Source organism: Muntiacus reevesi, chromosome 20 (assembly GCF_963930625.1).
Source record: "Muntiacus reevesi chromosome 20, mMunRee1.1, whole genome shotgun sequence".
NCBI classification, from domain to species: Eukaryota; Metazoa; Chordata; class Mammalia; order Artiodactyla; family Cervidae; genus Muntiacus; species Muntiacus reevesi.
The window spans coordinates 30,261,685-30,276,046 of record NC_089268.1 but is presented as its reverse complement, the minus strand read 5'-3'; the positions used below and the strand labels follow the sequence as shown (position 1 = coordinate 30,276,046).

The window sequence follows — 14,362 nt, the reverse complement described above, 5'->3', positions numbered from 1 at the left end:
CCGTTCTCTCTTCCATAATTATTTTCCTTTTTCTAATGTAAAATTCTCTTCAGCAAAGGAACAGGCTATTATTTCTTCTATCATAAAAAATTTTAAAAAGTCTTCCTTTCTCTCTGTTTTTCTTCACCGTCCGTTTTCTCTGATCTTTACATCAAAGCTTCTCACAAACAATGTCTAAATTGATGGTCTCCACTCTTATTCTTTCCTGTCTCTCTTCAACCTACCCCATTAGATCTTTACTTCAAAATTCCCCTGAACTCTAGTTGTTGGATCAATTATGAAATGCATACCCACAGAATCTTACCACTTATTTTCACTTCTCTAGCTATCAAGTGAGTCCATGTCATGTCTTAGTTATTATTATTAACAGTTCTATTTTTTTTTTTAATATTATTTTATTAGTTGGAGGCCAATCACTTTACAACATTTCAGTGGGTTTTGTCATACATTGACATGAATCAGCCATATAGTTACATGTATTCCCCATCCCGATCCCCCCTCCCACCTCCCTCCCCACCCGACTCCTCAGGGTCCTCCCAGTGCACCAGGCCCGAGCACCTGACTCATGTATCCCACCTGGGCTGGTGGTCCGTTTCACCATAGATAATATACATGCTGTTCTTTCAAAACATCCCACCCTCACGTTCTCCCCCAGAGTTCAAAAGTCTGTTCTGTATTTCTGTATAACAGTTCTAGTATTATTATTAATAGCTTCTTGCTTCTAACCTTGCCTGCAAATCACCTTCCATCATCATGCTTTTTCTTATAACCCTCCCACCACACTTCAGCTCAGATTGTAAATTCAAACTTATTTATTCATTGCCACACCTCACAGCTGGTGTGATCTTAGTCACACAGAGTTCCAGAGATGGAACCTGGACACTTGGCATGAAAGTGTGGAGTCCTAACCACTGGACCACCAGGAAATTCTCCATAAACTCGAATTCTAAGAAAGACTACAAACTCTGTAATGTCTTTTTCTGTTTACTCTTCCAGCCTAATTTCCTCCCTTTCTCCCCTGAGTTCAATCAGTCAAGTCACACTGGCCTCTTTGCTGTTCCCCTTTGCTCTTCCCTGTGATTAGCTATCTGACAAAAGCCCTAACTTCATTTCAATCTTACCTCAAATGGTATTTATTCAATGAGACCCACTCTGATCATCCTATTGGTGCCCTCATACACTCCATACCCCCTTCACTCTCCTTCATTTCCCCATGACATATAACACCTTTTGAAATCCCATATCATTTATCTATTTATCATCTTTATTGTGTATTACCTGCTCCCCTAGTTAGATATAATCTTTACAAAGTCAGTGTATTGTCTCTTAATGATGCCTTCTGAGAATCTATAACAGTACCTGGCACACAACACATATTTGTTCGTTGTTAAATCAATCTTTCTAGTCACCTTTCATGAGAAATTAACTTAGCTGATTTCCCTTTGCAGAAAACTCATAGGAAGTCACTTTGTTTTTTCAAGACAACTTATTTTTGCCCCACTTACCCAGTTTGGTTTAATTTGACTTGCTGTGGTATAGGTTCAACCAGGAGTTATCATGAAGAAAAATGTTACCCTCATAATGAAATAATAGCCTCTCCCTCATATTATTAAGTGACCAGGAGTGAAATTTTCTCCTGTAGTGTTACCATCTGTCCCCACTTATGTTTGGAACCACTGGAAGTATGACTGGAATCTGCTGTTCTCATCCAACTCACATACACAACACCAGGAACTCTCTTCTTTATAAACCCTCCTGCTTATATGATTTCTTTAAAAAAGCACACACAGCATACTGAGAATTTAATTACTTTTCCCCAAATAGCAATGATGAAGACTTTGGGGACTTTAGGTATCTTACTAGTAATTAAGGTAAATTGTAAAATTGTCTATAGGGGTAAAATAAGAAAAATGCTCTTATTATCATTTTCCACAAAATAGTACTACCATTATAATTTTCCATAATATTAAATCCTTATAACTGGATAGTGTTGAAATTTTTTATTATCGCTGTTGTTTTTATTGTTGTATTTAAATGATGTTAATGTGAACTTCATTACATAATTACACAAATTTAAATAGCATACAATTAGAGAAATAAGAGAAGCAATTGTTCAAAAAAGAGTGAAATCTTAAAAGAGCATAATATCTAAAAGTTTTGCTTTAAAATTTTTATTTATTTATTTTGTCTGCTCTGGGTCTTCATTGCTGCATGAGATTTTCTCTAGTTGCAGTGAGTGGGGCCCACTCTCTAGTTGTGGTGCATGGGCTTCTCATTGCAGTGGCTTCTCTTGTTGCGGAGCACTAGCTCTAACACATGTGAACTTCACTGGTTTCAATACTTGCACTCAGTAGTTGTGGTTCTTGGGCTCTAGAGCAGAGGCTCAATAGTTGTGCGCCTGGGATTACTTGCTCTAAGCATTTGGATTTTCCTGGATCGGGGATTGAATCTGTCTTTCCTGCATTGACAAGCAGGTTCTTTTACTCTGAGCCACCAGGGATGACCTTAAAAGTTTTGTTTTTTATATCCTTCTGTAACATGTCATCACAGCCACTGTAATCAATTGACAATAATATCAAGTGATTCATTTTCTTCTAATCATTCTGCATTTATTTTGCTACCACACAAATTTCAGCCAGCTTTCTTGGTGAAGAGATTCACAGAAATTCAGCCATGAAAATTATTCTATACATCCTTTAAATCTACAAATAAAACATCCAGTGCTAATATGACTGTTATTAAGTCAGTGTTAATACCAGTGTTAATAATATGGTTGGATTAATCAGTGTTCCTCTCTCATCTTCTAAAAACTTTCCTGAAAGAAATAAGGAGAGAAAGAAGTATAAATCCAAACTTTATTTCAAAACAAGTATTTGAAAAAGTCTGAATCCCAGAACAATAAAAAAGAAATAAATATTCAGAAAACAATGGAGGCAAGAGAGGGGAGTAGGAAGATGTTAAGCAAGGAAGCCCATTTCTGCAAAACTAAGAAAAAGCTGCCAAATTTCTCTTTTTAAACTAAGTAGCACAGCTTAAGATATGAACCAGATAGCAGCAGGAAATTTTCTTGACCTTGTTTGGTTCCTAGAGCAGAGCAATCAGTGTGGACTAAAAGAAGTAAACCAAATCAGAAGTTATTTCTGGTTGGGGCCAGTGATGTAGAGAATAATTCTGCATATTTGAAGGAAATAGTCTGTTACCAAAGCTGTGAGAACAGACCTAGAGCTGCACATCTCAGCTGTTTTACAAAGGGAGAAATCACCTCACTTCAAAAGTGGGATCAAAAATGCTACAGCCCAAGTTTGATACGTGAGACAGGGCACTCAGGGCCAGTGCACTGAGATGACCCTGAGGGATGGGATGGCGAGGGAAGTAGGAGAGGGGTTCAGAATGGGGGACACATAAGCACCCATGGCTGATTCATGTCAATGCATGGCAAAAGCTACTACAATATTTTGTAAAGTAATTAGCATCCAATTAAAATAAATAAATTTTAAAAAATTAAAAAATGCTACAGCTAAACTTATGCTTTTGGCAACAGGTTGCGTGATTTTCTATAACCCTCAGGTTGGGAACAAAAGGTTGGTCAATGTGTCAAAAATCCTTCTGAAGGAGTCAGAGAGTTAATAAGGCATAGAGGATTTTCAGGACCAAGATCCAGAAGAAGAAGGCAGTATAGGAAGGAGAGTCCAGCATTTTTCACCATTTTTCTACTTGAGATACCTACATACTTTGATTTATTGTTTTATTTTATTGCACTCCATGGATATTGTGTTTTTTTCTTGTTGCTGTTACAAAATTGTGATGTTGTTACAAAATTGTAATGTTGTTGGAACATTGAAGGTCTGTGACAACCTGGCACAAGGTCCAACTAAGCAGCCTGTCAGCTCCATTTTCCCAACAGCACTTTGAATCTCCTGTCACATTTTGGTAATTCTCACAGTATTTCAAACTTTTCCAGTTCTTTATATTTGTTATGGTGACCTGTGATCAGTGATATTTGTTGTTATTACTATAGTTCACTGAAGAGTTCAAATGATAGCATTTTTTCAGCCATGAAGTATTTTTAATTAAGGTACATGCATGGTTTTTTAGACATAATGCTATTGTACACTTAACAGATTATAGTATAGTGTACACATAACTTTTACACACACTGGGAACCAAGTATTCGTGTGACCTCCTTTACTGTCATATCATCTTTATGGTAGTGGTCTGGAAACCCACAGTATCTCTGAGGTCTGCCTGTATTGGCATATTCTGAAAAGAAATCAGAAGAAAATACTTGAGAATTTTCCTTTCTTTTAATATTAATGCTTATTTGTACATCACTAAGATCTTGTAGACCAACACTTTTAAACTGTTATACCTTTGTGGTAATCTTGTGTATGTGCCCTGTTAAGTCATTTCAGTCATGTACCACTCTTTGCAAACCTATGAACTGTAGCTCACCAGGCTCCTCTGCCCATGGAATTCTCCAGCCAAGATTACTGGAGTGGGTAGCCATTCTCTTCTCTAGGGGATCTTCCTGACCCAGGGATCGAATCCCAGTCTCCCGCATTGCGGGCAGATTGCTATCTGCTATCTGCTATCAGCTATCGGGGAAGCCCAATTACCAGGAAGGAGAACTCAATTCAAAACATTATTATGGTGAGAAAAACAAATCAAAACCTTTATCACACCCTTCTCTGTTCATAGCCTGATTTTTCTACACTATTGACATATCTTGGTGTTAACACAAGTACATAAAAATTAATGATCATCCTCGATGCCTCTCATCTTCCTACCACACAGCTAGCAGTAAATAATGAACGTTGAGTGTTCAAAATACATCCAGAATCTAACTGCTTCTCCTATACCCATCATTATTACCCTTGTCTAGGCTGCCATCATTTCTCATCCAAAAGATTATAAGGAAATCCTAATTTCATCCTTGCTCCCCTACTCTCTGTTCTCAACACAGTAACATTTGTGATTCTTTCACCACAAAAGTCAAGTCAGTTCTTGGCTCAAATGCCCCATATCATACTAATCACCTAGAGGAAGTGCTGAAAGCCTTCAGCCAAATAGCAGAATGCCCATGACACGACTATCATCAACTTTCTGCCCCTATCTCCTACCAACTGCTTCATTACTCACTGAGCTCCAGGCACATGGGACCTCTTACTGGAACAACACTCTATACCAATACTCTTTCATTCTCTGTCATTTCTACACAAAAAGCTTTATTGTCACATACTTGCATGACTTACTTCCCTACTTCCTTTGGCATTCTGCTCAAATGTCATTTCTTAAAGAAGATTTCATAGACCCACTCTTACAAAAGAGTGCCCACTGGCACATGCTCATTCTTTGTTATATTCCATGTGTTTTATCTTCTGAAAGACATATGCATTAACTTGTTCATCTTATCTTTGCAAATGTTTTCAAATTTAAAAGATTCATGTCCTCATGTCGGGTACTCATAGATCTTTTCCAAGGTAGTATCCTCTGCAAACTGAACAATGCTTGCTGAAAAACATTTTTCAAGTGAATGAATGACTAATGAAGAGTAATTGGAATCATATATGTGAAAAACATAGTTACAAATGGAACAAATTACGGATAAAAAAAGAAAATTCAAGAAATGTATCAAAAGTATTATAAATGAGAAATAAATGTCATAAACATAAAATGGATTTTTATTTTTTCTAGTGCTGCCAATGATTTTCTTTAGGCAGCTTCAGTTTCTTCCCAAACACTCTGCTCAGAGCCAACTTTACTTCCTTATTCCTAAGGGTGTATATCAATGGATTCAGCAGTGAAGTGACAGCGGTGTGTATAACAGCTGCATACCGCTCCTGTATTACAGAGGTGGCAGAGGTTGGGGAAATGTAGGTGAGCCCCACCGTTCCATAAAACAGAGATACCACCATTAAATGGGAGGCACATGTGGACAGAGCCTTGTGGAGCCCACGGCAGGTATGGTTCTTGAGCAGAAGGAAGCTGATGATATACAAGTAGGAGAGGAAAGTGAGAAAGCATGCTGCCATAGCTAAGCTGCCAGTGACAATAAAAATGAGCCACTGATTGAGCCGAATGTCACCACAAGCCAACTCTAAGAGGGGCTTCACATCACAAAAGAAGTGATTGAGTTTCAGAGAGTGGCAAAAGTTCAGACGTGCAGTCATGACAGAATGCATCAGAGCATAAAAGAAGCTGGTGATCCAGGCCACAGTTGCCAGGAGAATACACACCTTCAGGTTCATGATAACAGTGTAGTGAAGTGGGTAACAGATGGCCACAAATCGGTCAAAACCCATAATGGTCAGCAAGATGGCCTCAGTGCAGCCCAAAAAGTGGAAGAAGTGTAGCTGAGTGATGCAGCCCAGGAAAGATATGACCTTGTGAGCAGACAGGAGGTTTGCCATTATTATGGGCAATGTCACTGAAGAATAGCAGATATCCAGACGAGAAAGATTTCCCAGGAAAAAATACATAGGGGTGTAGAGCCTTGGCTCCGAGATGACAACCACTAATATGGACCCGTTTCCAAACAGATCGATCATGTATATAATCAGAAGGGTCATAAAGAGAACAGGCTGCAGCTCCTGAGTGGAGGTCAGTCCCAGCAAGAGAAACTCATTCACTGTAGTAACGTTCTCCATCACTCTGAGAAGGAGTGATAACAGTGGCATTAGTAAAGCTGCTCTAGTAGACTGTATGGGTTAAATGAAGCAAGTTAATCATCTTAAAGTATATAAGGATGATCTATGGTGAGTAAAATGGTTAGAAATGCTAGAATTAAGTTCACCTGCAGCATAATTAAAGACAGAAATATATGATAAATTCTGAGTCAGTGTGATATATGTGATACATAAAACTAAGAAGCATATTTAGGATGCTGAATTAAACTTATGAAGCAGCTCATATAGAAAAAAGGCAGATATTCAGTGAATACAATAAGAGAACAGAACTCAATTTTAGCCTCATTGTAGCATTAAAATTAATGTATCTAAAAAGATTCTTTCAGATACATTTATAAAAATTTATTTCTGGGTACAGATAGAAGCTTAGCAATAGTCCTAAATATCCTCTTTTAAAAAAGAGTAGGTCCTCCACAACCTAAACCTTCGTAACACTAGAAGACATTTTTTAAAATCCACAAACTTCAAACCATGTGTAGGCAGAGGGAATACACATCAGCAGAATTGGTGCCAACGTCAAAAGAGGGCATCACAGCAGCAGGGCTATTTATGCAGGAAAATCCCTAAATACCAAGCTGTTTAACAGCAAGAGAATATTGAAAACAGCAAAAAAATTCAGTCTCAGAAAAGATTACCTCAGCTGAGAGTGAATTTCTGTAGAATATCAGAAAAGAGCGAGTCAGTGTGCTTGTAATGATGGAATGAGGAGAAAAGTACATTACTACAGAGGCAATAAGAATGTTGCAGTACAAGAGGGGACCAATGAGCCAAGAATCTGGGGGAAATATCCTATCCCTTTTCCCATAAACCTCCTGCTGATAACTTGCCCCCAATTCAACTTGTTCATAGATAAACAATAAATTATGAAAACTTCTGTATCCACATGAAAGCACAAAAAGAAAAAAACAGATAAATAGAAAATCATGATTTGTTAATCAAATATATTTCTTCTGAAAAAAATATGTGAAGTGAAATAGAAAATTTCAGCACAACATTCCTAAGCTACTAAAGCTATAACATAATTTTTAATGAAAAAATATACAAATATTCAAAGCAGAATTTCAAATTAAAACACAATGATATACTATTTTGATGAAGTACATCATGAGAAACACTGGACTAGAAGAAGCACAAGCTGAAATCAAGATTGCTGGGAGAAATATCAATAACCTCAGATATGCAGATGACACCACCCCTATGGCAGAAAGTGAAGAGGAACTAAAAAGCCTCTTGATGAAAGTGAAAGAGGAGAGTGAAAAAGTTGGCTTAAAGCTCAACATTCAGAAAACTAAGATCATGGCATGTGGTCCCATCACTTCATGGGAAATAGATGGGGAAACAGTGGAAACAGTGTCAGACTTTATTTTTGGGGGTTCCAAAATCACTGCAGATGGTGATTGCAGCCATGAAATTAAAAGACGCTTACTCCTTGGAAGGAAAGTTATGACCAACCTAGAGAGCATATTAAAAAACAGAGACATTATTTGCCAACAAAGGTCCATCTAGTCAAGGCTATGGTTTTTCCAGTAGTCATGTATGAATGTGAGAGTTGGCCTGTGAGCACCAAAAAATTGATGCTTTTGAACTGTGGTGTTGGAGAAGACTCTTGAGAGTCCCTTGGACTGCAAGGAGATCAAACCAGTCCATCCTAAAGGAGATCAGTCCTGGGTGTTCATTGGAAGGACTGATGTTGAAGCTGAAATCCAATACTTTGGCCACCTCATGCGAAGAGTTGACTCATTGGAAAAGAGCCTGACGCTGGGAGGGATTGAGGGCAGGAGGAGAAGGGGGCGACAGAGGATGAGATGACTGGATGGCATCACCGACTCGATGGACATGAGTTTGAGTAAACTCCAGGAGTTGGTGATGGACAGGGAGGCCTGGCGTGCTGCGATTCATGGGGTCGCAAAGAGTCAGACACAATGAGCGACTGAACTTAACTGAAAATGTTTGAGACATTATATTTGCCGGAGGGTGGTAAAATACACACAGATGGGGGTGTCAGTTGACTTAATCTCTAACATATATTTTAGCAATAACTGTTAAAAATCTCACACTCAAATCAATTCCGCTTTCTAGATTGTCCTTCAGATGTGTTTGCAAATGTAAAAAATTATGTATTTGCCATGATATTTATTTAAGCATTGCCATACGAAAGATTACAAACAAACTAAATGACCATAGAGGACTAGTTAAATAATTTTCAGTACATAGGAAATAGTAAAACGAGGCAGCTTTTTATATACTGTTTTTCATCTCTTGCACAAAAAAACACTCAGAAGTACACAGGTAGAAATGTATATGTGCTACTATATCTACTTTATACAAAAGATGAATGATTAAAAAGATTAAGACAATCAAAGCTTTTCCAACTAAGAAATTGTGCCATAAACTCACTTGTTCCACCCTATAATTTTGACAAATTGTATTCAAAGAGATTCCCCAGCTACTCTCACTCACCCTTTCTAATGGCCTCAATTTCCTTCTATAAAACACACACACATACACAAAACATCAAAAAAAAAAAAAAAGAAAAAAGAAAAAAAGCCACACGTTTGTACACATACAAAAACAAAAACCTTCCTTCTTACCTATTCTCTTATGTTCTACTTACTGACTGTGGCAATTCACCCTGTTCTTTACTCCTCTGTGTACATACCTTGGAAAAAATATATGGTTTTGGTGCATAAGGAAACTCAAGAATCAGGGCTATAATATGTTGATTATCTCTTTGTATAAAACTATCGGAAAGATTTAAGCTGCTAAGAGTCTTATATGACAAATATCATATACCTAAGAGTAAATATAAATCACAGAGGACTTGCCCTTCATTCCCATTCTAAGCACAAAAAAACCCACATTGAATCCCCTCTGAACTCTCCCTAGAGATGTTCCAAGCATAGATGTCTAGGGATCTCTTCTCAAAGGGTTATTCTCTCTACTTTAATCTTTCAATAAATAGGTATTTTTTTTAATCTATTTGGTAGAACATTTTGCTACATTTAACTAGAATAGAATATTATGCTGAGTCAGTGATTTCCACTGAAAAATTAAGGAAAGAGTAAGTATGACAATTTATAAGCAATACAGCTCCTATCATTAGAAACTCTTAACAGCTTGTGGATCCAAAGTTTGTCATTGTTTGGAGAAATATATTAAGAAACTAAAAGATGATAAAGTTTAAACTGAACCATTTTGACAAGACAAGGTGATTGATTTAACTTGAGAAATGTCAGAGGAAAAGAAAACAACAACAAAATAAGGGCTTTATAGCCACCAAAATGAAAATGAAGTACCTTGTCAGGCTCAAAATAGTTCCTGTCTATAAATGGAAGAGAAATTGACAGATTTTTCTTATAATCTGCCGTAGCCCAAAATGTCTTAATAATGATTATTTATAGATGCATAGAGCAAAACTCTCAGACTCTGGAACAAGATCTCCTGGAGTTAGAATCCTGGCTCTGCTTGCAGTGTGACTATAGTTAAGTTACTTTTCCTTTCTGGTCTCTGGTTTTCCTCTTCTGTAAACAGATGATGAAACCAATCTGCTTTGATTGATGTGATGACTAAGATTAAATAAAATAATATCTGTAAGTGAACGAACTCTATATAAGTGATTACACACAAACACACACACAATTATGACTACAGAGAATTCTGAATAAGGGTTATAAAGACATTTTGCAAAAAGCAGAGAGAGAATTTGTGATGTTAAGAATCATAGTCTGGAAACCTCAATCACAAATATCTAAATTTTATCCGGTTCTACTGCAGGATGACATTTGCCAAAGGATTACATTTCATCCAATTTAAAATATATTTTCTTTCATGGATATTGACAAGCGGATTCTAAATTAACAAAAGAGAATAACAGAGGTTCTGGTTCAAGATGGCAGAGTTGGAGACCCTGAACTCACCTCTTCCCATGGACACACCCAATCTATAGCTAGACAGAAAAGAAAACCAGAAACTAGTTGAAGAACTGTTATACATCAAATCAGCGAGAAATATTCCACACTGAATCAGTCAGAGAGACCAAGATGCAATCTGGCCAAACACTCTATTCCCAGCATGGCAACTCACAACTCCCAGCTTCTCACTGAGGAGTAAAGAATTTAGACTCCACATCTGGCACCCCAACTCTAAAGAATTTCAACTTGAGGAACAAGCCCCCAGACATCTAGCTTTGAAAAACAAGGCTTGCATATGTGAGACCTACAAGGCTATGGAGAACTAAGAGAGAGTTCTTAGAAGGCTCACAGGACCTCACTCTGGCTAACTGACACCCTACTACTCCCCAAAGCTCAGAAAAGAGGCAGCAGATTGCAATGTGTCCAGTCTTTGGGAATTCCCTGGTGGTCCAGTGGCTAAGACCGAAGTTCTTCCCAGAGTGACCCTCTTATGTTCTCATGGGAGGACTATATAGGAGGTGAAAACAGCAAAGGAAGCCCCAGGAGACTTTCTTGCATCAAATGCTTTTTAAAAAATCAAATTGTGGAATTCTATGGTCGTCCAATGGTTAGGTCTTGGAGCTTCCAATGCAGAGGGTGCAGGTTCAATCCCTGGTAAAGGAACTAAGATCCCACATGCCATATGGCACAGTCAAAATACAAAAGACAAAACAAACAGACAAAAAAAACCTCCCATAGAATGAAATGTGTCCAGTCTTCATGTGAAAGAGATCTATTTGCTTATTTTAAAGGCTTGACCTAAATGGTAGGCTTCTTATCTGGCACACTTCTAGAGGCCAACTACAATACTCTCCATAGACAGAGGCCTTAGCAGACACCATCTCTTTTCTATCCCTCTGCCTCATTTAGATTGCCAATATATCCCAACATCCAGGGGACACCCCTTGACCATTTGACTCCAGTGGATGGCAGGGTTCACATCTTTTGGCTCCACAGGTCTATAACAGGGAAACAATTCTTAACTGGCTATCTCCCCTGGCACAGCACAGAGACATAGACAGAAACATTCAGTCTTTCTGTGAAACAGGACTGTTTCCTTCCCTTAAAAGCTACAGCCTAAGAGGCAGGCTTCTCATTTATCACACAGCTGGGCGGGGGGAGTCCAACGGATGCAATCTTCAGGCTATAGCTCTGCCCTGGCTCAGATCTCTGGTGTTTCTGACAAAGAAACATCTTTCTGGTATCCCAGTTTTTGTTGCTGACACCCAGAGGCCACACAACCCAGATAGCCTGCTCTAATGACCAGAGGGGCTTGTGTCTTTGGGTTTACCAAGACAGTCACAAACAAAGAAACTATTCTTAACTGGCTACCACCCCAGGGCTCAATGAAGAAGAAGCAGACAAACTCACTTCTTACAGACTTCCACTGAAGGATGTCTATAGACATTCATTGAAAACTGCTGCCTGAGAGTCTGGCTTCCAATTATCCTGCATCTGATGCTGATGGAAACATTTATTATAAATCTCAGTTTTAATATGTCTTCCCTTTTCAAGGTATACAACAAGGGGTTTACCAAAAAATTGAGTGCATTTCTAGCATTTATATCAACTGATCTTTTTCCGATGAATCAATTGATATGAGAACATCTGACATATATGATACTGCTGCTGCTGCTGCTGCTGCTGCTGCTGCTGCTAAGTCGCTTCAGTCATGTCTGACTCTATGCAACCCCATAGAGAGCAGCCCACTAGGCTCTGCCATCCCTGGGATTCTCCAGGCAAGAACAATGGAGTGGGTTGCCATTTCCTTCTCCAATGAAGCAAAGTGAAAAGTGAAAGTGAAGTCGCTCAGTCGTGTCCGACTCTTTGCGACCCCATGAACTGCAGCCTACCAGGCTTCTCCGGCCATGGGATTTTCCAGGCAAGAGTACTGGAGTGGGTTGCCATTGCCTTCTCCATATATGATAATAGAATGGATCAAATAGAAAGGAAACAGATAAATCATTTATTATGTAGTAAGTGCCTGCATTCATCCCTCCCTAGCTTTTTTTTATCTCTTTTTAATTCTCTGTAGCATCTAATTACCCTGACATAAATACTTATGAATTTGTTCATTGTGTGAGATTGTAGAATTTCTTTTGCTCAGTCTTGCTTCCTACACCTCCTATGTTGCCTAACACAATGTATATTCAATGACTATCTCTTAAATAAGTAAGTAGGTAAATAAAAACTGAGCAAATAATGACACACAGTTGAGTGCAGAACATGGTTACAGGGCTACAAATTCCTGAGGGAAAATCATGTAGACCATTTATTAGAGTGAAGGGATAAAAATCTTAATCGGAGTCAGGTATAAACCTCATTAATCTCAGTGGTGCTGCCAGCAGTCTTTAAATAACTTGCTCCCGAAGGTTTTCTTCAGCGCCAGCCTCACGTCCTTATTCCTAAGAGTGTATATCAGTGGATTCAGCACCGGAGTGACGGCACTATAGACGATGGCCACCATCCGGTCCTGAGTCAAGGAAGTGGCTGAAGCAGGACGAATGTACGTGAAGCCTACAGGCCCATAGAAAAGACACACCACCGTGAAATGGGAGGCACAAGTGGACAAAGCTTTGTGGAGTATTCTGCAGGACTTATGCTTGAGCAGAAGGGAGCAAATAATGTACAAGTAGGAGAGAAGCGTCAGGAGGAAAGCTCCCATAGATATGCTGCCTGTGACAACAGAAAGAAGCCATTGGTTGAGCAGTGTATTACTGCAGGCCAGTTCCAAGAGGGGCTTGACATCACAGAAGAAGTGATTGAGCTCTTGAGAGTGGCAAAAGTTCAGGCGTGCAGTCATGACAGAATGTATCAGAGCGTAAAAGAAGCTGGTGATCCAGGCCACGGCTGCCAAGAGAATACATACCTTGGGGTTCATGATGACAGGGTAACGAAGTGGGTTGCAGATGGCAGCAAAGCGATCAAAAGCCATGACAGCCAGTAAGATGGCCTCTGTGCTTCCCAGAAAGTGGAAGAAGTGTAGCTGAGTGATACAGCCCAGGAAAGATATGGCCCTGTGAGCGAAGAGGAGGTTTATAAGGACTTTGGGCAATGTCACTGAAGAGTAGCAGATATCCAGACAAGAAAGGTTTCCCAGGAAAAAATACATGGGGGAATGCAATTTGGGTTCCAAAATCGCAATCACTAATATAGCTCCGTTTCCAACCAAGTTTATCAAGTAAATGATTAAGAAAATCATGAAGAAGAAAGGCTGCAGCTCCTGAACGCTGGTCAGGCCAAGTAACAGAAACTCATTTACTGTAGTGACATTCTCCATTGCTTTGGGGAGCAAATGTAATGATGACGATGAGTTAATTTTTTTTGAATTTTACACTGTGGGAATTAAGTGAAGCAAGTTTATTATTTGGAAAAGCCTAAAGGTGAGCTCCAGTGTGGAGAATATTTAGAAGTGGTAAGTAAACAGCTTTACCACTCCTAAATATGAGTCAAACATCTTTTTATTGCTTCAGAATTTATCATGTACTAATAAAAACAGCTTATAATGAGTAACTCAGATATAGATAAAAGGCACTTTTTTAAAGCATAAAATGTAAAGCATGATTATATCTTATTTATAACATTAGAATTAAAGGTTAGATAAAAAAAAAAGTAGAGGTTAGAAAAATTTAAAACATACAAAGGAAATAATTGTTCAGCTTATGATTCTTGGTTCTGGCAGTAAAAGTGATGTAGCCTAGTGAGGATTTCTTCTTTTCTCCTAAG

The 14,362-nt window shown here is 38.6% G+C and overlaps 2 protein-coding genes across 2 annotated transcripts; both read right to left on the bottom strand.

Annotated features, from left to right (window-relative positions):
- Positions 1 to 5,690: 5,690 nt before the first annotated feature.
- LOC136151211 (olfactory receptor 12D3-like) lies at positions 5,691 to 6,647 on the bottom strand. The gene has a single exon (XM_065912157.1). The coding sequence runs from the start codon at positions 6,645 to 6,647 to the stop codon at positions 5,691 to 5,693; it is 957 nt and encodes a 318-aa protein (XP_065768229.1).
- A 6,318-nt stretch (positions 6,648 to 12,965) lies between these two features.
- OR12D3 (olfactory receptor family 12 subfamily D member 3) lies at positions 12,966 to 13,916 on the bottom strand. The gene has a single exon (XM_065913250.1). It carries the CDS (start codon positions 13,914 to 13,916, stop codon positions 12,966 to 12,968), a length of 951 nt encoding a protein of 316 aa, XP_065769322.1.
- Between the last annotated feature and the right edge of the window lie 446 nt (positions 13,917 to 14,362).